The 25,495-nt window shown below is 46.7% G+C and overlaps 1 protein-coding gene across 1 annotated transcript in view; it reads left to right on the top strand.

The window, feature by feature from the left end:
• The window catches only part of ARNT2 (aryl hydrocarbon receptor nuclear translocator 2), a 434,272-nt gene that overhangs the window by 228,399 nt on the left and 180,378 nt on the right, over positions 1-25,495 (top strand). Inside the window, 1 exon segment of the mRNA XM_030189838.1 lies at positions 14,917-15,068. Coding sequence (XP_030045698.1) covers positions 14,917-15,068 — 152 coding nt within the window.

The following is a 25,495-nucleotide window of genomic DNA, read 5'->3' on the forward strand; positions in this document are numbered from 1 at the left end:
ATATGAGTCTGGCGACAGTGTTCTGGGCTGTTTGGAGTTTTTTGATGGTCTGTTCTTTGCAGCCAGCATACAGTGCATTGCAGTAGTCCAGATGGCTTATTGCCATTGACTGTACCAGGGTGCAGAAGATGTGTCTCGGGAAGAAAGGTTTTACTCTTTTGAGTTTCCACATGGTGTAGAACATTTTTTTCGTTGTGTTCTTCACGTGGGTATCGAGAGTGAGGTTTCGGTCAATAGTAACCCCAAGGATTTTCAAGTTTTGTGATACAGGAAGAGAACAGTATGGTGTGATTATGGTGGAGAAGTTTTTTGTGTTATGTTGAGAGGTGAGTACAAGACATTGTGTTTTTTCTGCATTAAGTTTTAGTTGAAATGCATTCGCCCAGGTGGGCATGATTTGGAGGCTTTGGTTGATTTCGTTGGTGATTTCATTTAGATCATGTTTGAACGGGATGGAGATTGTGACATCGTCAGCATATATGTAGGGATTGAGGTTTTGATTGGCTAGAAGTTTGGCTAAAGGTATCATCATTAGGTTGAACAAGGTTGGTGAGAGGGGGGATCCTTGGGGGACTCCGCATTCAGGTGTCCATGGAGGTGATCTATCTGCGTTTGTTGTTAATTGGTATGATCTTGTTGTCAGGAATCCTTTGAACCATTTGAGGACTGTGCCTCCTACTCTGAAGTATTCTAGTATATGTAATAGTATTCTATGATTAACCATGTCAAAGGCACTGGACATGTCGAATTGTAGGAGGAGTATGTTGTCACCCATTGCAATTGCTTGTTTGAATGAGTTCATTGCGGACACCAGAACAGTTTCAGTACTGTGATTTGACCGGAATCCTGATTGAGAGTCATGCAGAATTGAGTGTTTATTTAGGTATTCGGTAAGTTGTTTCGTCACTACGCCTTCCATGAGTTTGGTTATGAGCGGAATGGATGCCACTGGGCGGTAATTGGTTAGGTCCAGTGTGTTTTTCTTGGCATCTTTTGGTAACGGTGTGAGTAGGATATTTCCTTTATCCGAGGGGAAGAGCCCATTTTGAAGCCTGTGATTTATGTGGTTCATGAGGTCTGTTTTGAATTGTTTGGGTGCAGATCTTAGTAGACTAGTAGGGCAAATATCTAGTTTGCATTGCGATTTGGTGTATTTTCCGAGCCAGTGAGAGATTTCGTCTGCTGAGAGGGTGTCAGAGTTGGTCCATGATCGATCTGCTGGGTGTTCCCCGGGTTTTGGGTCTAGACTTTCAAGGATGTCTGTGTAATCCGTTGTATTGGTAGGTATGAGTCGGAGCTTTACTATTTTTTCGTTGAAGTAGTTCACGAGATTGGTTGCTGATGGGGTGTCTGTGTTATTGGAGGTAACCGTTGTGGTGTTTAGGAGCTTGTTTACGAGTGAGAAGAGTTTGTGTGTATCCTTGTAATTTGGTCCTATTTTGGTTTTATAATACGTCCTTTTAGTTTGTTGGATCATATATTTGTATTTTCTTTGTAATTGTTTCCAGTTTTTGAGTGTGTGTTCGTCTTTTTTCTTGTTCCATGCTCTTTCCAATCTTCTGACCTGTGTTTTTAGTTCTTTCAATTCTTCGTTAAACCATGGTATTGAGTTTTTTCTGTTTGAGGTTCTGGTTTGCAATGGTGCTATGTTGTCTAGTACTGTTCTGCATCTGTTATCCCATTCTTGGAGAAATTGGGGTGAGTCTGTAGGTGTTGTCCATTCGTCATTGTAGATTTGGTGCCAGAATATTAGTGGGTCTATTTTACCTCTCGTTGTATAGGTTTGTTGTTCTCGTTTTTGTTGTATCTTTTTTGTTCTCCAGTGGAGGGAAAGGTTAGCACTGTAGTGATTGGACCATGGTTTGGCTGTCCATTTTATGTCTATTAGTGTGAGATTTGGTTCTGATGAGAATTTGTGGGTAATGATGTCTAGCGTATGTCCTTTATTGTGGGTGGGTTGTATGTTCGGCCAGTGGAACTCCCAAAGTTGGAGGAAGTCCTTGCATTCGCGTACATTACTTGAGTTAGTATCTTCCAGGTGAAGATTGATGTCTCCTGCTATGAGAAGGTTCTGGGTGGAAACACAAGTATTCAATATAAAATCCAAAATGTGTGTCTATGCATCTTGCCAATTGCCCGGGGGCCTGTAGAACAGGATTAGGTTTAGGTGGTCACATAGGTTAGGGTGGTTGATTCTGACTGAGGCTATTTCGAGCTCCCTCAATATCCTTGGGTGGATCCCAGAATAGGATGTTTTCATTTTACCAAATTCATGTTCAAAATTATGCTCACTGTACTAATTTGAGGCAGTTCTAGGTTTTAATGTATTAAATTCCTTGTTAATCTGAGACTATTCTAGGTTTTAATGTACTAAGTTTCATGTAATACTACTGTTAATTGTATCTTTACTATTATAGCGTAAGCCACATTAACCTGGATGGTAGCTCAGATAATGTGGGATATAAATAAGAATAAATGGAAATAACATAGCTTCCGTTACTCAATATATGTGATACAGCACCCCTCACCCACTAAGTATCACACACACCTTATACAGCATATACAAATCACATACAAAATGGACAGGGAAAATCCACTGCTTATTTTTAGGATAAGCAGCATAAAATGTATAGTACTTTTTTGGGATCTTGCCAGATACTTGTGACCTGGATTGGCCACTGTTGGAGACAAGATGCTGGGCTTGATGGACCTTCAGTCTATCCCAGTATGGCAATATTTATGTACTTATGCAAATACTCCCTCTATTCCTTACCCATAAAACATCTTAGAACTCTTCACCCACTTATATACCCTACCCCACAACCCAGGAAATAACACACACACCTCTCTAGACCCACCTCATACTCCAGTTACTGACTATACTTTACAAATTTCAGATGCCAGATACCCCAAATGCTCCGTAACCCACTATATAGCAGTTACTAAATAGATGCAGTACACTTGAATACTCATGAATAAGCTGAAATACTTGTGAATAAGGTGAAAGGGTTGAACTTAGGACCGAAAGTGGTGAACTGGATAGGAAGCTGGTTGACAGGTGGCAGAGGGTGGTGGTAAATGGAATCCGCTCAGAGGAAAGGAAGGTGAGAAGTGGAGTTCCTCGGGTCGGTGCTGGGGCCTATTCTTTTTAATATATTTTTGGGAGATATTGCTAAAGGGTTGGAAGGAAAGGTTTGCCTTTTTGCGGATGACACGAAAATAGCCAATAGAGTGGATACCCTGGAGGGAGTAGAAACAATGAGAAGGGATCTCCGAACATTAGAAGAATTGTCGAGGGTCTGGCAGTTAAAATTTAATGCAAATAATCTTGGGATCACTTATCTAAAGGTCTCACGTTATATTTAATGTATGTGATTCTATAAGAGACCTTACTGTTAAAATTTAATGCCAAGAAGTGTAGAGTGATGCACTTGGGGTGCAGAAACCCAAAAGAGAGATACTGGATAGGAGGGGAGAAGGGGAGAGATTAGTAAGCTCGATTCAGGAGAGAGACCTTGGGGTGTTGGTGTCTGAGGATCTGAAGGTGAAGAAACAACGTGAAAAGGCGACAGCTGTGGCCAGAAGGATGCTAGGCTGCATAGAGAGGGCTATAACCTGCAGAAGAAAGAAGGTATTGATTCCCCTCTACAAGTCATTGGTGAGGCTCCACTTGGAGTATTCTGTTCAGTTTTGGAGGCCCTATCTTGCTAAAGATGTAAAAAGACTGGAAGTGGTGCAAAGAAAAGCTACAAAAATGGTATGGGTAGAACTAGAGGAAATGAATTGAGGTTGAAGGGGGGCAGACTCAGGAGTAATGACAGAAAGTATTTTTTCACAGAGAGGGTGGTGGATACGTGGAATGCCTTTCTGCTGGAGGTGGTGGAGATGAAAATGGTAATGGAATTCAAACATGGGATAAACACAAAGGAATCCTGTTTAGAAGGAATGGATCCACGGAATCTTAGTAGAGATTGGGTGGCAACGCTGGTAATTGGGAAGCAAAACTGGTGCTGGGCAGACTTCTACGATCTATGCCCTGATCGTGACTGAATAGATATGAATGGGCTTGGATGTAAATTTTAAGGGGCTTCGACGTTAGCTTCAGAACTTTTAGTACAAGAAGAGTGCTGGGCAGACTTCTCCGATCTGTGTCCTGAGAATGGCAAGGACATGTCAAACTCGGGTATACATATAAAGTATCACATACCTTGTAAAATGAATTTATCTTGTTGGGCAGACTGGATGGACCGTACAGGTCTTTATCTGCTGCCGTCATTTACTGTGTTACTATGTTACTTCCCCATACTCCCCACAAACCACTCGCCCTGCTCCTCATCCATCACAGATCACACCTCACACCTCATTCACATACTCCACCTCACCCCTTACCAACACACCCTACTTCCTTCTACCCACCAGCAAACCCCACTCCACAACCCGGTACACAGTCCTCTTCACCAAATGCACACCCAATATCCTCCTTACCCACCATACAGGCCAATCACCCCTTCACCCACCACACAGCAGCTTTTACTCCATGGGGCCAATATTCAGATCGTGGGATGCAGTCTAGCTAACTCCCATGGTAGTCAGCAAACACGGAAATTGTTTTTTGGCTGCTATGAACACAATTGGTTAAGCCAATATTTATTGGATGACCGGCTAAGTTATAGTGGCCAAAGATAGATCTGCTATTTATGTGAATGAATATTAGCACTAACTGGCTATGTCACACAGCAAAGCTGGTGACCGGGCTAGCTGCTGTTAATATTCAGCTGACAGGTATCTTGCGCTGAATATTAGCGTTTAGCTGGTTTAAGGCTAACTGTCCAGGAGCCATTCCTGGCCATTTAAATAGTGCTAAATATCAGGCGGCAAATATTTATATACACTGTACCATCCCTCACTCCCATAAACCACATACCCTATTCCTCAGCCATCATATATGCTATACATCACACCTCATTTGCTACAGAACCAAAACACTGCTTCATCTGCCATGGACCACACCTTACTCAATATATGAAATCTACCCCTACTCATCTTCCACACAACCAAAATGCCAAATCTCAGTCTCCACATCCCAGACACTTCCTACTTTAGCCTGCCACACACCATAGAACCCCTTGCACTTATGAGACAACCAACCCTCACACATAACATGCACCTCACACCCTCGGTCACATGAAACCAAATAAACCCAGTCTATGCATATCTGAATCTGAACTGCCTTCTGTGCATCTATGTTGATGTCTTGGCTTTTATTGTTTTATGTTAGTTGTGATAACTGTGTTACATTTATTTATTTTTTTATGTTTATAAACTGCCTTCCTAAAACTCTAGAGTTGTCCAAAAAGGTGTAAAATCATACAAGTAATATTTATTTAATGCAGTTAGCCAAGGGCAAGACTTTTTCCCTAGATTGGTAGTCAGTAAATAAAAGATCATTCATGTACCTCTCTGTTCTATAATGCTCTACTCTTTCCCATTACTCCCCCACTTCATTGTGTTTCTTCCAAATATTCTACATTTACACTGGCATTTGTGGGAGTTCCCTAGCAAGGAAGAGGAAACGTGTGCAAGAGGGAGAGAGATCATTCTCTACAGCCCCACCCCAGATACACATGAGAGGGAGAGGAGAGTTCAGAGAAGAAAGGAGCAGGAAGAGGGAGTAAGTCAGTGGCGTAGCCAGACCTAACATTTTGGGTGGGCCCAGAGCTAATATGGGTGGACACTGTGTATACAGGTATGAATAGTGTTTCTTGCTACAAAATAATGCATCAGAATGCACTTGATGATGGATTAATAAGTAGTATGCCCAACATCTGCCCTGCATCAACATATGGAAAAAACAATATTTTAAAATATGGTTACATTATCCCACATCTTAAACTTGACCAGGCGTAAGTCTACTATAATGGCAAACATCTCAACACACATGACAGGATCCTACAGTATAATCACAGCCATGATATTATCCTTCAAACTTTGCTTCTCTATCCCTCCATCCAGCCCCGTAGCCCGGCATCATCCCTTCTCTACCCTACCCCCTCCACCCATAGCCCAGCATCAGCCCTTCCCTTCCCCATCATCCACCCCATTGCTATGCATCAGCCCCACCCTAACCCCCACCCCTCCCTGTAGTCTAGCGTCAGTCCTGTCCTATCTCCTACCCATCCCCCAAAGTCTGGCACCCTTCCAACCCTGAAGCACACCAGCATTAAATATAAAACCTTTTATTTTTTAATGTCCTGGGCACTGCAGAGGTCACCCCATTCAGGAACCTGCCTACATTAAATATAAAGTTTTTTTTTTAATTTTAAACCTGGGCACTGCAGAGACCATCCGCACCCCAAAACCCACCAACATAAAATTTTTAAAAAAGGTTTGTTTTTTTAACCTATGTAGTGAGCCTACCCCAGCATTATTGGTGGGTTTCTGGGTGGGGGTGGGCTCGTCACTGTCTAGGGAAAAAAAGATTAAATATACCTTTTTCCCCTAGGCAGTGAAGAGCCCATCCCCACCCAGAAGCCAACCACCAACATTACACTCACAAAAAAGCATTCAGACAAAAAAGCCAAGCAAGCCAGTCTCTACAAGTAGGGCAATACGGGTAAGAGAGAAACATAAATGTTTTTTTCTCCTATACTCTGCAAAATACAAAACTAAAAAAAAATAAAAATTTATTTTTAAAAAGGTACATTTCACAAAGCAGGCACATCTCTATCTTTAAAAAATATTAAATAAAAATATATTTTTCTTTTCTACCTTTGTTGTCTGAGCACTTTATTTTTCTGGGTGAACTGGTCCCACTCTCTTCCACTTTTCATGTGTCAGTCTTCTAAATTCTTTTCCAGGTTGGCTATTCCATTTCTTGTCTCTCCTCTTGTCATCATCCTTTCCCATTACTACTACTACTACTACTATTTAGCATTTCTATAGCGCTACAAGGCGTACGCAGCGCTCCACAAACATAGAAGAAAGACAGTCCCTGCTCAAAGAGCTTACAATCTAATAGACAAAAAATAAAGTAAGCAAATCAAATCAATTAATGTGTACAGGAGGAGGAGAAGAGGTTACAAGTGGTTACAAGTGGTTATGAGTCAAAAGCAATGTTAAAGAGGTGGGCTTTCAGTCTAAATTTAAAGGTGGCCAAGGATGGGGCAAGACGTAGGGGCTCAGGAAGTTTATTCCAGGTGTAGGGTGCAGCAAGACAGAAGGCGCGAAGTCTGGAGTTGGCAGTAGTGGAGAAGGGAACAGATAAGAAGGATTTATACATGGAGCGGAGTGCACAGGAAGGGGTGTAGGAGAGATACTGGGGAGCAGCAGAGTGAGTACATTTATAGGTTAATAGAAGAAGTTTGAACAGGATGCGAAAACGGATAGGGAGCCAGTGAAGCGACTTGAGGAGAGGGGTAGTATGAGTAAAGCGACCCTGGCGGAAGACGAGACGGGCAGCAGAGATTTGAACCGATTGGAGAGGGGAGAGGTGACTAAGTGGGAGGCCAGCAAGAAGCAGATTGCAGTAGTATAAACGAGAGGTGACAAGGGTGTGGATGAGGGTTTTGGTAGAGTGCTCGGAAAGAAAGGAGCGGATTTTACAGATGTTGTAAAGAAAGAAACGACAGGTCTTGGCGATCTGCTGGATATGAGCAGAGGAGAGAGAAGAGTCAAAGATGACCCAAGGTTTCGAGCTGAGGAGACAGGGAGAATGAGAGAGCCATCAACAGAACTAGAAAACGGGGGGAGTGGGGAGGTGGGTTTGGGGGGGGAAATGAGAAGCTCGATTTTGGTCATGTTTAATTTCAGGTGGCGTTGAGACATCCAGACAGCAATGTCAGACAAGCACGCTGAAACTTTGGTTTGGATGCAAGGTGAGATATCAGGGGTAGAAAGGTAGATTTGGGAGTCATCAGCATAGAGATGGTAGGAAAAGCCATGGGATGAGATTAATGAACCAAGGGAAGAAGTGTAGATAGAAAAGAGGAGGGGACCAAGAACAGAACCCTGAGGTACGCCGACAGGCAGAGGGATAGAAGTAGAAGAGGATCCACCAGAGTGAACACTGAAGGTGTGGAGGGAGAGGTAGGAAGAGAACCAGGAAAGGACAGAGCCTTGGAATCCAAGTGAGGACAGGGTATCGAGGAGTATGCTGTGATCGACAGTGTCAAAAGCAGCGGAACGATCAAGAAGAATGAGGATGGAATAGAGACCTCTGGATTTAGCCAGTAATAGGTCATTGGAGACTTTAGTAAGCGCAGTTTCGGTTGAGTGGAGAGGGCGAAAACCAGATTGTAGTGGGTCAAGAATAGCATGTGAGGAGAGAAAATCAAGGCAGCGGTGGTGAACAAGCATGCTCAAGTAATTTGGAGAGAAAAGGGAGGAGGGAGATGGGTCAGTAATTAGAGGGACAAGTAGGGTCGAGTGAAGGCTTCTTAAGGAGAGGTGTGACCACAGCATGTTTAAAGGCAGTAGGGACAGTTGCAGTGGAAAGTGAGAGGTTGAGAATGTGACATATAAAAGGAATAAGAGCAGGTGAGATGGCATTAAGAAGGTGGGTGGGAATGGGATCAGAGGAACAGGTGGTACATTTTGAGGAAGAAAGGAGAAGTGTAGTTTCCTCTATAGTAACTTCAGGAATGGAGGAAAAGGAATGAGGGGAAGGAGAGACAGAGGAACGGACTAGTGGAGGGAGAGGTGGCGAGGTAGAGAATTCAAGGTTTATCTTTTGAACCTTGTCGTGAAAGAATTCAGCAAGGGTCTGAGGAGATAATAAAGGGGGAGTTGGGGGAGGGGCACCTTGAGGAGAGAGTTCAATGTGGTGAAGAGAAGTCGAGGGTTAAAGCCAAGAGAGTTGGTCAGTTGGATATAATAATCCTGTTTGGCGCGTAAAAGAGCAGGTTGGAAGGAGGTCAGCATGAACTTAAAGTGTAAGAAATCAGCAAGGGCCCGAGATTTCCGCCAGAGGCATTCGGCGGAGCGGGTATAGGAACGTATGTAGCGGATATTAGAAGTCAGCCAAGGTTGGGGTTTTGTATGCCTTATAGGGCTGGTCATCAAAGGTGCAAGAGTGTCTAAGGCAGAGGATAGAGTATTGTTGTAAGAAGAAACAGCCTCGTTGACAGACGTGGATGCTGCCACAGTCGAGAGGAGGTTTGAAACATGGGAGGATAGAGTTGAAGGGTCAATATCGTGAAGATTCCTAGATAAATTAGATAAGAGAGGACGGGACTGGGAGGGAGGAGATTTAAGTGTGAAAGTTATAAGATGGTGATCAGAGAGGGGAAGATCAGAGGCAAGGAAACTAGAGGGTGAACAGTTGGAGGAGAAGATGAGATCAAGACAGTGACCATTTTGATGAGTGGGGGAGGTGGAGCATAGTTGGAGATTAAAGGAGGATGTTAAAGCGAGTAACTTGGAAATATAAGAGTTGGAAGGATCATTAGCAGGAATATTAAAGTCACCAAGGATGAGAGAGGGGGAGGAAGGATCATGGAAGAAGGCAAGCCAGGCATCAAAGTCACTGAGAAAGGATGAAAGGGACTTATCAGGGGGATGATAAATGATCGCTATTGAAGAGGCAGAGGAGAGAAAAGGCGGATAGAGTGGACTTCAAAGGAGGAAAAACAGTGAGATTGAGGTGGAAGAAGGGGTTGAAATCTGGAGGAGTCCAACACCGCGACCAGCAGGGCGAGGAGTATGTGATAAAAGATAACCACCATGGCAGAGGGCTGCGACTGAAGCAGAGTCATCAGGGCAGAGCCAGGTTTCTGTTATGGCGAGCAGATGGAGGTGACGCGAGATAAAGAGGTCCTGGATATAGGGGAGTTTGTTACAGATAGAGCGGGCATTCCATAGGGCGCAAGAGAAGGGCAGAGAAGAGGAGGGGAGTAGAGGAATAGAGATGAGGTTAGAGAGGTCGCGGTGAGATCTGTAGAGTTGGGATAATAGCTGGTGAGGAGGGCCAGGTTTGGGATTGATGTCACCGGCTGAGAGTAAGAGAAGGAGTAAAAGAGAGCGGAGGAGAGTAGGAGAGGTGTGGCCACGAAGGCATCGAAGGCGAGAGGTATTTAGGTGGAATGGGGAAGGCAAAATGGAGGGAAGAAAGAGACGGAGATTAAAAGCCAAGAGGGAGGAAGAGGGTAGGAGAGAAGGTGAGGTGATGAAGTCGATGGATGGGCAGTGAGTGCCTGTAGTGGAGAGAGGTAGGGGGTGAGGGAGAAGATTAGGAAGGAATAGGACTAGGAAGAGAATGTGAATAGGGGCCATAAACAACTGAGGTACTTTAGCAACTGGGAAGAAGATTAGATGTAAAGAGAGAAATGCCCCACACGCCGTTAGGTGCGTAGCACCTAGAGCGGAGGCCCTGAGTGGATCGGAGTGGACCTGGGTGTCACCCCGGAAAAGGCTGTAAGGATATGCAGATGAGCTGCAAGTCCTCCACAGCACCTGAAAGGCAGCCGGTGGTAGAGCTGGGCACCTCTCAGCTGAGGAAAGGGTTACCAGGGGTTAGGCATTCCTCCCCCTCCCCCTGAGGGTCGCCTGATCCTAGCCAAATTGCACCTGGAAACTGTGCACTTGGAGCGAGGGCCCTGGGAAGATCGGGGTGGACTGGAGTCACCCCGGATACAGCTGTGAGGAAATGCAGAAGGGCTGCAAGTCCTCCACAGCACCTGGTGGGAGCGCTGGGCACCTAGAGCGGAGACCCTGAGTGGATCAGAGTGGACCTGGGTGTCACCCCAGAGAAGGCTGTAAGGATATGCAGATACATAACATAAGTAATGCCACACTGGGAAAAGACCAAGGGTCCATCGAGCCCAGCATCTTGTCCACGACAGCGGCCAATCCAGGCCAAGGGCACCTGGCAAGCTTCCCAAACGTACAAACATTCTATACATGTTATTCCTGGGATTTTGGATTTTTCCAAGCCCGTTTAGTAGCGGTTTATGGACTTGTCCTTTAGGAAACCGTCCAACCCCTTTTTAAACTCTGCTAAGCTAACCGCCTTCACCACATCTGGAAGAATCTGTTGAAACTCTGTCTAAGATTGAAAAGACCTATGAAGAAACTAAAGCAGTGAATAGTGATATCAGGGGTCAGGTCTCCCAACTCGAAGAAGAGATAAAGAAATTAAGTGTGGGTCATAACCACATGACAGGGGAGACTAAAGGTATGAACTATGTGGTTCCTGAGCAACAAGTCCTCCACAGCACCTGAAAGGCAGCTGGTGGTAGAGCTGGGCACCTCTCAGCTGAGGAAAGGCTTACCAGGGGTTAGGCCGAAGCCAGCATTCCTCCCCCTGAGGGTCGCCTGATCCTAGCCAAATTACACCTGGAAACTCTGTGCACTTGGAGCGAGGGCTCTGGGAAGATTGGGGTGGACCTGGAGTCACCCCGGATACAGCTGTGAGGAAATGCAGAAGGGCTGCAAGTCCTCCACAGCATTCATTCACCAAGTCTCACTCATCTTCTGCTCTGTTCCCCTGCCCCCCACCCCACCCCTAGTCACATCCATCTCCTTCTGCTCCTTCTCCCTCCCTCCACCCACACCCTCTAGTCTCATCCATCTTCTGCTCCCTCTCTCCCCCCACACCCTCTAGTCCCATTCATCTTCTGCTCCCTCTCCCTCCCCCGTCCCAATCATCTTCTCTGTTCCCATTCTCCCACACCCCTAGTTACATCCATCTTCTGTTCCCTCCCACCCCCTCCAGTCCCATCAATCTTTTGGTCCTTCTCCCTCCCTCCACCCACACCCTCTAGTCCCATCCATCTTCTGCTCCCTCTCCCTTTTCACACCCCCTAGTACCAATCATCTTCTGCTCCCTCTCCCTCCCCTCACATCCCCTAGTCCCATCCATCTTGTGCTCCTTCTCCATCTCTCTCTCTTACTCCCCCCCCCCCCCCCCCCCCCCCCCCCGTGGTCTGTTTTTTTTTTTTTTTTTTACCCTTCACCAGCCGGTCTCATCTCTGTCTCTTTCTTGCTTTCCTTCCAGCACCCCTCCCCCCCCCCCCCCCCCCCACCTGCCGCTGCCACCTCCGGAGTCTTCCAGTTCTTTCTCTCCTTCCAGCCCCGTGGCGCCCGATATCACCCCCCCCCCCCCCCCCGGTCTTCCAATCCCTCGAGTTGCCAGCAGCTTCAGCGAGAAAGCAGTACACACACTGCTTTAGACCTACCCCGGAAGCCCTTCTCTCTCCTACATAAGTACATTAGTAATGCCATACTGGGAAAAGATCAAGGGTCCATCGAGCCTAGCATCCTGTCCGTGACAGCAGCCAATCCAGGTCAAGGGCACCTGGCAAGCTACCCAAACGTACAAAACATTTTATACATGTTATTCGCGAAAATTGTGGATTTTTCCCAAGTCCATTTAGTAGCGGTTTATGGACTGACATCAGTGTTCTCTTGCTTAGGTTCTTCACACAACATCACAAGCTTACGCAAAGGCTCAGTTATTTTCTCTGGATTTTGTATGTCAGAAACTTCAGAAGAGGAGTTTCTGTTTTTCTCAACATCACTATACATAATTTCCATCATTTTAAAGTTTTCACGAATACATGTATTTTCTTTCTGCCCATCTTCGTATAATGTCTTAAGCTTTGAAATATTGACTGGGATTCCTTCAGGTTGCTCCAGTTCTACTTGTTGCTCAGGAACCACATAGTTCATACCTTTAGTCTCCCCTGTCATGTGGCTATGACCCACACTTAATTTCTTTATCTCTTCTTCGAGTTGGGAGACCTGACCCCTGAGATCACTATTCACTGCTTTAGTTTCTTCATAGGTCTTTTCAATCTTAGACAGAGTTTCAACAGATTCTTCCAGATCTTTAATTCTAGTCCTAAGTTCCAAAACAGAAATCAAGTCCTTTTCATTTTCTGCATCTTGAAGAAATACACCAAGTACATTTTTTAGAGGGCCACTGTCATCTCCCACTTGTTTTCTCTGCATCTGCCTTACAGAAACCTTGGTTTGTGCAATCCCATGGCCAAGCAATTCATTGCTAGCTCCATCCATATTACCCAATGCTGCTGGCTCTTGTTGCATCTCTTGCAGTCTCTGCTGTAAACCATAGATCTCCGAAGCCATTTTCACATTCTCCTTCACAGCTTGCTCATGTACCTTTTGCAGATTTCTAAGAGTGTCCTTGTCCTCCTCCAACTGCTGGATGTGATTTTGAAGCTCAGTGAGCTTGGTCTTCATTACAGAGTTCTCTTTCATTGACGCATTGTAGTCGGCTTGCAATTTTGTCAGAACGAGCGTCTCTTGCTGAAGTTCACTTATGGTGATCTGAAGCTTGGAAATCTCTACAGTCATCTCTGCTTTTTTTCTTTCAGCTCGCTCTTATACAAGCTCTCAGAAGTAAGAAGCTTCGAAGTCAGGTCTTGTCTCATCTGCTCATATTCCTTTTCTAAATTTTCTAGCTTTTGATGAGCGACAGCAGCTTTCCTCTCTGCTTCAGACTGAAGTTGATCTCTATCTTTTAGCTCCTCCTCCTCCAAGAGGTCATTTTGCAGCTGAAGTATTCTGTCAGATGAATTTTCTTCTTGCCTTCTTGCAGTGTTTTTCAAGTTTTGCAACTGTTGCTCGAGAGCTGCAGCTTTTCTGCAGTCAGCTTGTTCAACTGCTCCTTGGGTTTTTTCTCCAGCAGTTCTGTTTCAGAGACTTTTTCTTTTTGTAGTGTTTCCTTCAGTCGCTCTTGTGCTTCTGCGCTCTCTTGAATGATTTCATCTTTTTCAAATTGCCACTGGGATTTCTGCTCGCAGTGTTGCTCTGTCAGGTTGCGCAGCTCTTGTTGGTAACATTCTTCCAGGTGTCTTAGCACTTCTTCGTGCCTTTTCAAACTAGTAGCCTGGAGGTCCAGGGAAAACTGAACTTCAGTTTCAGATGTTCTTCTCTCATACTCTGTTTTCATTTTTTGCCTTTCTTCCTGCAGTTCAAACCGATGCTTTTCTTGTAGTTTCCCTCCTACGCGAGAACAGGAAGTTGAAGCAGAAAGAAAGGCTTCTGGGGGCAGCGCTGCGTACGCCTTGTAGCGCTATAGAAATGCTAAATAGTAGTAGTAGTAGGTCTAAAGCAGCGTGTGTTTTGTCGTTGAGGCTGCCGGCTGCTCGGGGATTGGAGGAGTCGGGTGCGGGGGGGGGGGGGAGCAATACCGGGTGCTGTGATGCTGGAAGGTGAGAAAGATGGATGCTGCTGCAGTTCGTTTAGGGGTGGCAATTGGGCATTCTCGAGAGCTGCTCTTTTTCCTGTTGGCTTTGCACTGATTGGTTGGAGGAGTAAGGAAAACTGGGTGGGCCTGAGCTGTGATTCCACCCAGGCCCACCCGTAGCTATGCCCCTGGAGTAAGTAGAAGGGCAATGAAGATGGGAGAACTCAAAGAGGTATAGGAAGGAGAGGGAAAGAAAGTGAGTGGAAGTAAAGGGGAGGATGAGAGAATCAAACTCTCTATACCTGTTTGCTTCAATCAATTTGTCACTAATGAAAGTTAATGCATTACCCCCTTATCTCTCATGCCTGAAATGAACTGTTTATCTAACTTACTTTATAATTTATTTCAACATTTATGAACTTTAAATGTAATACTACTTTGTATTTCTCTTTCCGGAAATAGCGTTATTACGGCATAATGTAAGCCACATTGAGCCTGCAAAAAGGTGGGAAAATGTGGGATACAAATGCAACAAATAAATAAATAAATAATACTATCCACACCCCCACCCCAGACACATTGGGTATGGAGGGAAGCGTTCAATGGAGAATGAAGCAGGGAAAGGAAAGAGTGGTAGGGCTCTCTGCTGAGATTTAGTGAGCCTGTTGTAGTATTTTATTATAATTTATTTAGAACTTTTAAACTCTGTTTTTTTCCATTCCCTGTTAATTAGATGCTGCTTAACTTTCATACATTCTTCTCCACAGGTTCTTAAACTGAAAGGCCAAGTTCTTTCTGTTATGTATCGTTTTCGCATCAAGAATCGGGAGTGGATGCTGATCCGGACCAGCAGTTTCACCTTCCAGAATCCATATTCAGATGAGATTGAATACATTATATGCACTAATACCAATGTGAAGTACGTGCTATTTACTTGCTCTGAAAAATCAAGATTATTATTTTATAAATGTTAGATACATCATTAGAGTTCTTACTGTAGCTTGTTATAGCCTTCACTAGTTTGTTTGTTTTTAGATATAGTACTCTAATGATAGATATAACTTAATCAGAAATGAAGAAGTGTTTTTAAAATAATAGCATAAAATAGGTACTCTGAATAAATTTGAAAAACATTTTTCATATGTAAAGCATGTTTTATGCATTGAAAACATGTTAGTATAAAATTGAACTGACTTCATGTATGATTCTACTGTGTATTTTCCTCAGCTGCAGTAGTCTTTAATTTTGGTCCCTTTCCTTCTCAGGGTAGAATTAAGTTCAATGTCAAACATTCAAATATACTATTGGAAATTAACTGTTGAACTGTTTTCAGGATACTTCTCAGTTCTTAGTAACTTCCAAAGTCTCTTTGCTCCATAAAGAAGAATAGAAAATAGCAAATTGGTATAGATAAAAACATATGCAAATTATTCCTCTAGTCACTTATACTTTGGCAATTGTGGTCCTTATGGGGCCAACTATTCTGTATCTCTGCTTTTACAAAGGAAATAGTTAGGTTATCTGACCATTGATTCCTCAGTCTACTACACAGTTCTTGAATTTGTCTCAAATTCAGCTTGACGTAGCCAAGCCTAAACAGCCACCTCCCATCAGGATAGTCAAAAGAAAAAAAACCCCACCATGTTCTATTTTCTATCCTACAGCTCTTTTTGCACCAAAGAAAAACAAGAAAATAGATGTTTTTTCTTCTTTATACTTTCTTTTGATATTGTAGTTCCTTTCCCGTTTTCTCCATGTTAGAATTGTACACTGCTTTGCTTTTTATTAAGAAAGCTGGTATATCAAGCCTCTTTTAAACATCAGTTCTCTTGATCATGTTCCTTTAAAATCTCACTCCTTCAGGCAAGTATTTACCTCTGTTCTAACACTTTCAATTAGTTCAGATCTTATATACCGCTAATATCCCCTGTTCAGGGTTCAGTGAGGTTTACATTATGGATGGTTGGATGGTCTAGGTTGGATATAGTTTTATAGGAAGGGCATTGGTTATGTACAGTCTTGTTGGTTGAATATCATATTGGCGATATTAGAAGACGTGGTAGGTGTGCGTTTTTTTCTTAGTCCTGTGGGCAGTCTGGGACATAGTGTGATGGTGTTTGTTATGTTGTAGTCTTTGGCAAGAGGTAAGTTTTTAACCTCATCCGAAAACTGATGTAGTTTGTTTCTGTTCTAGTGACCAGGGAAAGTGAGTTCCACAAAGAGATTCCTAATACAGGGAAGAGCGAGCTGAAGATCTTTCGAAATTAGATTCCCTTGTAGAATATTGGGGCTAAGATTAGTTGTTCTTTCAGTGGGCAATGCAGACAGATGATATGTGAATCAACACTTTGGAGGTGGCACCTTGTAGTATTTGAAAGATTAGGCAGGCGGCTTTAAACTACTACTACTACTACTTATCAGTTCTTTCAGCTGTGGGTAGCCAATGTAATTTAGTGCGCTTGTATATCTGTTCATTTTGAAAATTAGTCCTACCACTGTGTTCTGTGTGATTTGCATTTCTTTCTAGTAGTGTGCCTTTATACCAAGAAATAGAAAGTTACAGTAATCCAGGTGGGGTAGGATTAGCATTTGGACCTGTATTCAACCTGGTTGTTACAGATCGGATTGGATCTTGGTGAGTGGTCATCAGCGGTAGGAGGAGCATAATATCATCTGCGTATTGATAATAGTAGCTCTCCTAATTCCAGGTGTATTGAGCTGAGTGAAGACATGAAGTTAAATAGGATGAGAGAGAGTGGGGATCCCTGAGGGACACCACATTCTGAGATCTAATAGTCGGAGAGGTGTTTGTTTTGTTTTATAAATTAGCTTCTGTTGGAAAGGAATTCGCTGAACCACTTGAAGACAGATCCTGTTATTCCTATCTGATTCAGTCGTTCAAGTAACATGACGTGATCTACTGTATCGTACACCGCTGAAATGTCGAACTGAAGTAGTATGACTTGATTTTCTTTACACAGATGTTGTTTAACAAATATTGTTAGTACGAGGAGCAGGGTTTCGGTGCTGTGTGCTTTTCTGAATTCGAATTGGGATTGGTGTAAAGTAGAGAATTTGTCCAGGTATTTGGTAAATTGTTTAATAACATAGGATTCCAGCATTTTCTTGAAGAGGGGTATGCTGACCACTGGACGATAGTTTGCTGTTGAAGTGGTGTCTAGTCCTGAACTCTGCAGTAGGGATGCAAGAATGATTTTGCCCATATCAGAGGGGAGAGTGCATGAATTCAGTAACTCGTTGAGACGGTCTGTTAGCCATTGGACAACCTCTGGTGGGATGGTTTGGATCATGAAATCTGGGCCAGGAGGCAGTGCCAGTGTGATCATTTCAGTAGAAGTGATTTCGTGTCTTCAGTAGTTAGTGGTTGAAAAAGTTCTCATGTCTGATTTGCTTTATTTCCCTGGATTGGATCTAAGCCAGGGCTGACTCCTAAGTCAGAGATTTTAGTGCTTTTTTCTGTAGGGTTATGTTTTGCAAGGTCAGTTCTGATCTGGTTGATCTTGTTTGCAAAATAGTCTTCTAGTTCTTGGGTGGAGGGGCCTGTTTGATGCATATTGTTATCAGTGTAGGTGGAGGTTAGGCTTCTCACTAGGGTGAATAGTTTTTTATTGTCAAGGGTATCCTGCCCGACTAGGCTACAATAGTATTTTCGTTTAGAATTGGTTACTTTTAATTTATAGTGATGGAAGGCGAGTTTCCAATTAGATCTATCTTCGGTAGTTTTGCTCCTTCTCCATTGTTTTTCTAGTCGTCGACAATTTAGTTTCAGCTGAGATAGCTCTTCAGAGAACCATGGTGATTTTAATACTGTCTTGACCCTTTTGGTGATAATTGGGGTAATTTTATCTAGCACTGTTTCAAATTTAGTGTCCCAGATAGCCACCACTGATTCTTGTCTGGGGTTTCCAGTGCTAAGGGAGTATTTTAACTCGGCCCAGAAGCTGAATTCATTAATTTTCCCTTTGGAGGTTATCTACTTAAAAGCTTGATGCTTGGGCTGGCTTGTCAGATGGATAGCAACAGTGAAGTCTAGTTGGAAGTGGTCGGACCATGGTATAGGCTTCCACTTAAATGAGCCAATCAGGTTCATTAGATTGGCGGTAAAGAAATCCAGTGTAGTTGCCTTGTTCGTGAGTTGGGCCGTCAGCAAACAAGGTGAGTTTACTCACCTTGAAGAAGGATTTGAAGTTAAAAACGTTGGAGTCAGCTTCATTCTTTAGGTGTAGATTTAGTTATCCGAGGACAAGCGGGCTGCTTGTTCTCACTGATGGGTGACGTCCACGGCAGCCCCTCCAATCGGACACTTCACTAGCAAAGGCCTTTGCTAGTCCTCGCGCGCCCATGCGCACCGCGCATGGGCGGCCGTCTTCCCGCCCGAACCGGCTCGTGTTCGTCAGTCTTCTTTTGTCCGTGCTCGGTACGGTCGTGTTTGCGCCGTTCGCGCCCCTTAAGTAGACCCTCGCACGTCTTTTTGACTTTTCGCTTCTTTGAAGAAAAAAAAAGGGATTTCGGAGAAAGGCCTTTCGGCCTTTTTCCCCTCCCCGTATTTCCAGTTTTTGCCCCGTTAAGTTTCCTTTCGTTTTCGGGGTAGGCCCTTTTGAGGCCTCGGGTCGAGTTTTTTCTCCCCATCTTTTTGGTGCCTTACCGCAATTACGAGTTTTGATTTTGCCGGCGTGATTTTTCCGCCCATGTCATCGAAGTCTCCCAGCGGCTTCAAGAAGTGCACCCAGTGCGCCCGGGTAATCTCGCTCACTGATAGGCACGTGTCGTGTCTTCAGTGTCTGGGGGCTGGGCACCGCCCGCAGGCCTGTAGTCTTTGCACCCTTTTACAAAAAAGGACTCAGGTAGCGAGATTGGCCCAGTGGAACGTGTTGTTCTCGGGCTCTTCGTCGGCTTCTGCACCGTCGACAGCGTCAAGACCTCCGACCTCGGCGGCGACTGTATCGATTGCATCGAGGCATCGACCCTCTGCATCGTCGGTGCCGAGACATCGGAAGGCTGCGTCGGCGTCGGTGGTACCGGGACCTCCACTAGTGCTGATGTCGTCGGACAGTGGTGCTTCGACTGGAGTGCAGGTGAGGGCTGTCCATTCCCCTGCTGGTGGCGGTGAGCCTTCGGGTGGGTCTCCCCCTACCCTGAGGGCTCCTGCGGTACAGCCCCCCCGAGACCGACCTTCTTCGGCCTCGGCCCCGAGGAAGCGACGGTTGGATTCTACGTCCTCCTCGTCGGTACCGGGAAGTTCCAGTGACATGCTTCGTTTGAAAAAGTCAAAGAAGCATCGACACCGGTCTCCTTCCCGCATCGGTACCGAGAGCTCTGGGTCGCAGAGGGAGTCGGCACCCAGTAGGCATCGGCACCGGGAGGACCGCTCACCCTCTGTTCAGGAGGTGTCGATGCGCTCCACCTTGGACAGCCCCGAACAGCCTCCACGGCCGGAACAGACTCTGACTTCGATGGCTGCATCGGCTTCCATGTCTTTCTCCACAGCCGCCCTGCACGAGAGTCTCCGGGCCGTTCTCCCAGAGATCCTGGGAGAGCTGTTGCGCCCCTTCCCTCCGGTACCGGGGGTGCTTGCGCCACCGGTACAGTCGAGTGAGGTGCTGGCTGACCCCTTGCCCGGGGTGAGGTCTCCGACATCGGTGCCACTTGCGGTACCGACTGCGTTCGCCTCCCAGGAAGGCTCCCCGACGACGTCGGCGGAGGGAGCTTCGCCGGTACGGGCGAGGGAATCTACCTCTCGACGCTCACACCGTGGCCGTGTTTCCACGGAGTGGAGCCGGGCATGGCTTCAGACACAGGTTCATGAGCTTGTGTCTGATACCGATGGTGAGGCCTCGTGGGAGGAGGAGGAGGACATCAGGTATTTCTCTGACGAGGAGTCTGATGGCCTTCCTTCTGATCCCACTCCCTCCCCTGAAAGGCAGCTTTCTCCTCCCGAGAGTCTGTCTTTTACGGCCTTTGTCCGGGAGATGTCTACGGCCATCCCCTTCCCGGTGGTTGTGGAGGACGAGCCCAGGGCTGAAATGTTTGAGCTCCTGGACTATCCTTCTCCACCTAAGGAAGCGTCCACAGTACCCATGCATCATGTCCTAAAAAAGACATTGCTGGCGAACTGGACCAAGCCTCTAAGTAATCCCCACATTCCCAAGAAGATCGAGTCCCAGTACCGGATCCATGGGGACCCAGAGCTGATGCGCACTCAGTTGCCTCACGACTCTGGAGTTGTAGATTTGGCCCTAAAGAAGGCTAAGAGTTCTAGGGAGCATGCTTCGGTGCCCCCGGGTAAAGACTCTAGAACCTTAGACTCCTTTGGGAGGAAGGCCTACCATTCCTCTATGCTCGTGGCCAAAATTCAGTCTTACCAGCTCTACACGAGCATACACATGCGGAACAATGTGCGGCAGTTGGCGGGCTTGGTGGACAAGCTCCCTCCTGAGCAAGCCAAGCCGTTTCAGGAGGTGGTCAGGCAGCTGAAGGCGTGCAGAAAATTCCTGGCCAGAGGGGTATATGATACCTTTGATGTTGCGTCCAGGGCTGCTGCTCAAGGTGTGGTGATGCGTAGACTCTCATGGCTGCATGCCTCCGACCTGGAGAATAGGATCCAGCAGAGGATTGCGGACTCGCCTTGCCGTGCGGACAGTATTTTTGGAGAGAAGGTCGAACAGGTGGTAGAGCAGCTCCACCAGCGGGATACCGCTTTCGACAAGTTCTCCCGCCGGCAGCCTTCAGCTTCTACCTCCACAGGTAGACGTTTTTATGGGGGAAGGAAGACTGTTCCCTACTCTTCTGGTAAGTGTAGGTACAATCCTCCTTCTCGACAGCCTGCGGCCCAGGCTAAGCCCCAGCGCGCTCGCTCTCATCAGCAGCGTGCGCCTCAGCAAGGCCCCTCGGCTCCCCAGCAAAAGCAAGGGGCGAGCTTTTGACTGGCTCCAGCAGAGCATAGCCAACATCCAAGTGTCAGTGCCGGGCGATCTGCCGGTCGGGGGGAGGTTGAAAGTTTTTCACCAAAGGTGGCCTCTCATAACCTCCGATCAGTGGGTTTTTCAAATAGTCCGGCAAGGATACACCCTCAATTTGGCCTCCAAACCTCCAAATTGTCCACCGGGAGCTCAGTCTTACAGCTTCCAGCACAAGCAGGTACTTGCAGAGGAACTCTCCGCCCTTCTCAGCGCCAATGCGGTCGAGCCCGTGCCATCCGGACAAGAAGGGCTGGGATTCTATTCCAGGTACTTCCTTGTGGAAAAGAAAACAGGGGGATGCGTCCCATCCTAGACCTAAGGGCCCTGAACAAATATCTGGTCAAGGAAAAGTTCAGGATGCTTTCCCTGGGCACCCTTCTTCCCATGATTCAGGAAAACGATTGGCTATGCTCTCTGGACTTGAAGGACGCCTACACGCACATCCCGATACTGCCAGCTCACAGACAGTATCTGCGATTTCAGCTGGGCACACGTCACTTTCAGTACTGTGTGCTACCCTTTGGGCTCACCTCTGCGCCCAGAGTGTTCACGAAGTGCTTAGCTGTAGCAGCAGCGGCGCTTCGCAGGCTGGGAGTACACGTGTTCCCCTATCTCGACGATTGGCTGGTGAAGAACACATCCGAGGCAGTAGCTCTACAGTCCATGCAGATGACTATTCGCCTCCTGGAGCTACTGGGGTTTGTGATAAATTACCCAAAGTCCCATCTTCTCCCTGTACAGAGACTCGAATTCATAGGAGCTATGCTGGATTCTCGGACGGCTCGTGCCTATCTCCCAGAGACGAGAGCGAACAACTTGTTGTCCCTCGTCTCGCGGGTGCGAGCGTCCCAGCAGATCACAGCTCGGCAGATGTTGAGATTGCTGGGCCACATGGCCACAGTTCATGTGACTCCCATGGCCCGTCTTCACATGCGATCTGCTCAGTGGACCCTAGCTTCCCAGTGGTTTCAGGCTGCTGGGGATCTAGAAGACGTGATCCACCTGTCCACAAGTTTTCTCAAATCCCTGTATTGGTGGACGATTTGGTCCAATTTGACTCTGGGACGTCCTTTCCAAATTCCTCAGCCACAAAAAGTGCTGACTACGGATGCGTCTCTCCTGGGGTGGGGAGCTCATGTCGATGGGCTTCACACCCAGGGAAGCTGGTCCCTCCAGGAACACGATCTGCAGATCAATCTCCTGGAGTTACGAGCGGTCTGGAACGCTCTGAAGGCTTTCAGAGATCGGCTGCCCCACCAAATTATCCAAATTCAGACAGACAACCAGGTTGCCATATATTACATCAACAAGCAGGGGGGCACTGGATCTCGCCCCCTGTGTCAGGAAGCCGTCAGCATGTGGCTCTGGGCTCGCCGTCACGGCATGGTGCTCCAAGCCACATATCTGGCAGGCATAAACAACAGTCTGGCCAACGGGTTGAGCAGGATTATGCAACCTCACGAGTGGTCGCTCAATTCCCGTGTAGTGCGACAGATCTTCCAGGTGTGGGGCACCCCCTTGGTAGATCTCTTTGCATCTCGAGCCAACCACAAAGTCCCTCAGTTCTGTTCCAGGCTCCAGGCCCACGGCAGACTGGCATCGGATGCCTTCCTCCTGGACTGGGGGGAAGGTCTGCTGTATGCTTATCCTCCCATACCTCTGGTGGGGAAGACTTTGTTGAAACTCAAGCAAGACCGAGGCACCATGATTCTGATTGCTCCCTTTTGGCCGCGTCAGATCTGGTTCCCTCTTCTTCTGGAGTTGTCCTCCGAAGAACCGTGGAGATTGGAGTGTTTTCCGACCCTCATCACACAGGACGAAGGGGCGCTTCTGCATCCCAACCTTCCGGTCTCTGGCTCTCACGGCCTGGATGTTGAGAGCGTAGACTTTGCCTCTTTGGGTCTGTCAGAGGGTATCTCCCGCATCTTGCTTGCTTCCAGGAAAGATTCCACTAAGAGGAGTTACTTCTTTCTATGGAGGAGGTTTGCCGTCTGGTGTGACAGCAAGGTCCTAGATCCTCGCTCTTGTCCTACACAGACCCTGCTTGAATACTTTCTGCACTTGTCTGAGTCTGGTCTCAAGACCAACTCTGTAAGGGTTCACCTTAGTGCAATCAGTGCATACCATTACCGTGTGGAAGGTAAGCTGATCTCAGGACAGCCTTTAGTTGTTCGCTTCATGAGAGGTTTGCTTTTGTCAAAGCCCCCCGTCAAGCCTCCTACAGTGTCATGGGATCTCAATGTCGTTCTCACCCAGCTGATGAAACCTCCTTTTGAGCCACTGAACTCCTGCCATCTGAAGTACTTGACCTGGAAGGTCATTTTCTTGGTGGCAGTTACTTCAGCTCGTAGAGTCAGTGAGCTGCAGGCCCTGGTAGCCCAGGCCCCTTACACCAAATTTCATCATAACAGAGTAGTCCTCCGCACTCACCCTAAGTTCTTGCCAAAGGTTGTGTCGGAGTTCCATCTGAACCAGTCAATTGTCTTGCCAACATTCTTTCCCCGTCCTCATTCCTGCCCTGCTGAACGTCAGCTGCACACATTGGACTGCAAGATAGCATTGGCCTTCTATCTGGAGCGGACACAGCCCAACAGACAGTCCGCCCAATTGTTTGTTTCTTTTGATCCCAACAGGAGGGGAGTGGCTGTGGGGAAACGCACCATATCCAATTGGCTAGCAGATTGCATTTCCTTCACTTACGCCCAGGCTGGGCTGGCTCTTGAGGGTCATGTCACGGCTCATAATGTTAGAGCCATGGCTGCGTCAGTGGCCCACTTGAAGTCAGCCACTATTGAAGAGATCTGCAAAGCTGCGACGTGGTCTTCTGTCCACACATTCACATCTCATTACTGCCTGCAGCAGGATACCTGACGTGACAGTCGGTTCGGGCAGTCAGTGCTTCAGAATGTGTTCGGGGTTTAGAATCCAACTCCACCCCCCTAGGCCCATGTTTATTCTGTTCCAGGCTACACTCTCAGTTAGTTGGATAAATTGTTAGGTCAATCTCAGTTATGTCCTCGCCGTTGCGAGGCCCAATTGACCATGTTTGTTGTTTTGAGTGAGCCTGGGGGCTAGGGATACCACATCAGTGAGAACAAGCAGCCTGCTTGTCCTCGGAGAAAGCGAATGCTACATACCTGTAGAAGGTATTCTCCGAGGACAGCAGGCTGATTGTTCTCACAAACCCGCCCGCCTCCCCTTTGGAGTTGTGTCTTCCCTTGTCTTTGTCTTGCTACAAATGGGACTGACGAACACGAGCCGGTTTGGGCGGGAAGACGGCCGCGCATGCGCGGTGCGCATGGGCTCGCGAGGACTAGCAAAGGCCTTTGCTAGTGAAGTGTCCGATTGGAGGGGCTACCGTGGACGTCACCCATCAGTGAGAACAATCAGCCTGCTGTCCTCGGAGAATACCTTCTACAGGTATGTAGCATTCGCTTTCTCCCAGGATAACTACCCTAGAAAATTGGGACATGGCGGATGAAATGATCTCCAGTAGCATTGATTTGGCTTTGGTCCAGGTTCCTGGAGGTCGGTATATAAGAGCAATTTACATAAATACATAAGTATTGCCATACTGGGACTGACCAAAGGTCCATCAAGCCCAGCATCCTGTTTCCAACAGTGGCCAATCCAGGTTACAAGTACCTGGCAAAAACTCAAAAAAGTACAATACATTTTATGCTGCTTATCCTAGAAATAAGCAGTGGATTTTCCCCAAGTCCATTTTATTAATGGTCTATGGACTTTTCGTTTAGGAAGCCATCCAAATCTTTTTTAAACCCCACTAAGCTAACTGCTTTTACTACATTCTCTGGCAACGAATTCCATAGTTTAATTACAAGTTGAGTGAAGAAAAATTTTCTCCAATTCGTTTTAAATTTACTACTTTGTAGCTTCATTGCATGCTTCCTAGTCCTAGTATTTTTGGAAAGAGTAAACAATTGATGCACGTCTACCCATTTCACTCCGCTCATTATTATATAGATCAGGGGCGTAGCCAGACCTTGGTGGCGGGGGGGGGGGGGGGGGGGGGCAGAGCCCAAAGTGGGGGGGGGGGGGGGGTTGCACATTTTATCCTGCCTCCCCTAGCCGCCGCCCCTCCCCCACTGCTTCCAAACCCACCGCTGCCGCTTCTGACCACCGCAGCCACCAGGTACCTTTGCTGGTGGGGGTCCCCAACCCCCGCCAGCTGAAGCATTTATCTGTCCCGCGCTGCTAGTCTCACACTTGCTCCCTGTCCTGTTTTCAGCGTGCCGTGCACTGCACGCTTGTTTTAATGAAACTGAGCATGCACGGCGCGACTGGAAACAGGAGAGGAGGCAAGTGCGAGACCAGCGCAGAACAGATAAACACTTCAGCTGGTTAG

The sequence above is a fragment of the Microcaecilia unicolor genome, chromosome 1 (assembly GCF_901765095.1).
Source record: "Microcaecilia unicolor chromosome 1, aMicUni1.1, whole genome shotgun sequence".
Classification (NCBI taxonomy): domain Eukaryota; kingdom Metazoa; phylum Chordata; class Amphibia; order Gymnophiona; family Siphonopidae; genus Microcaecilia; species Microcaecilia unicolor.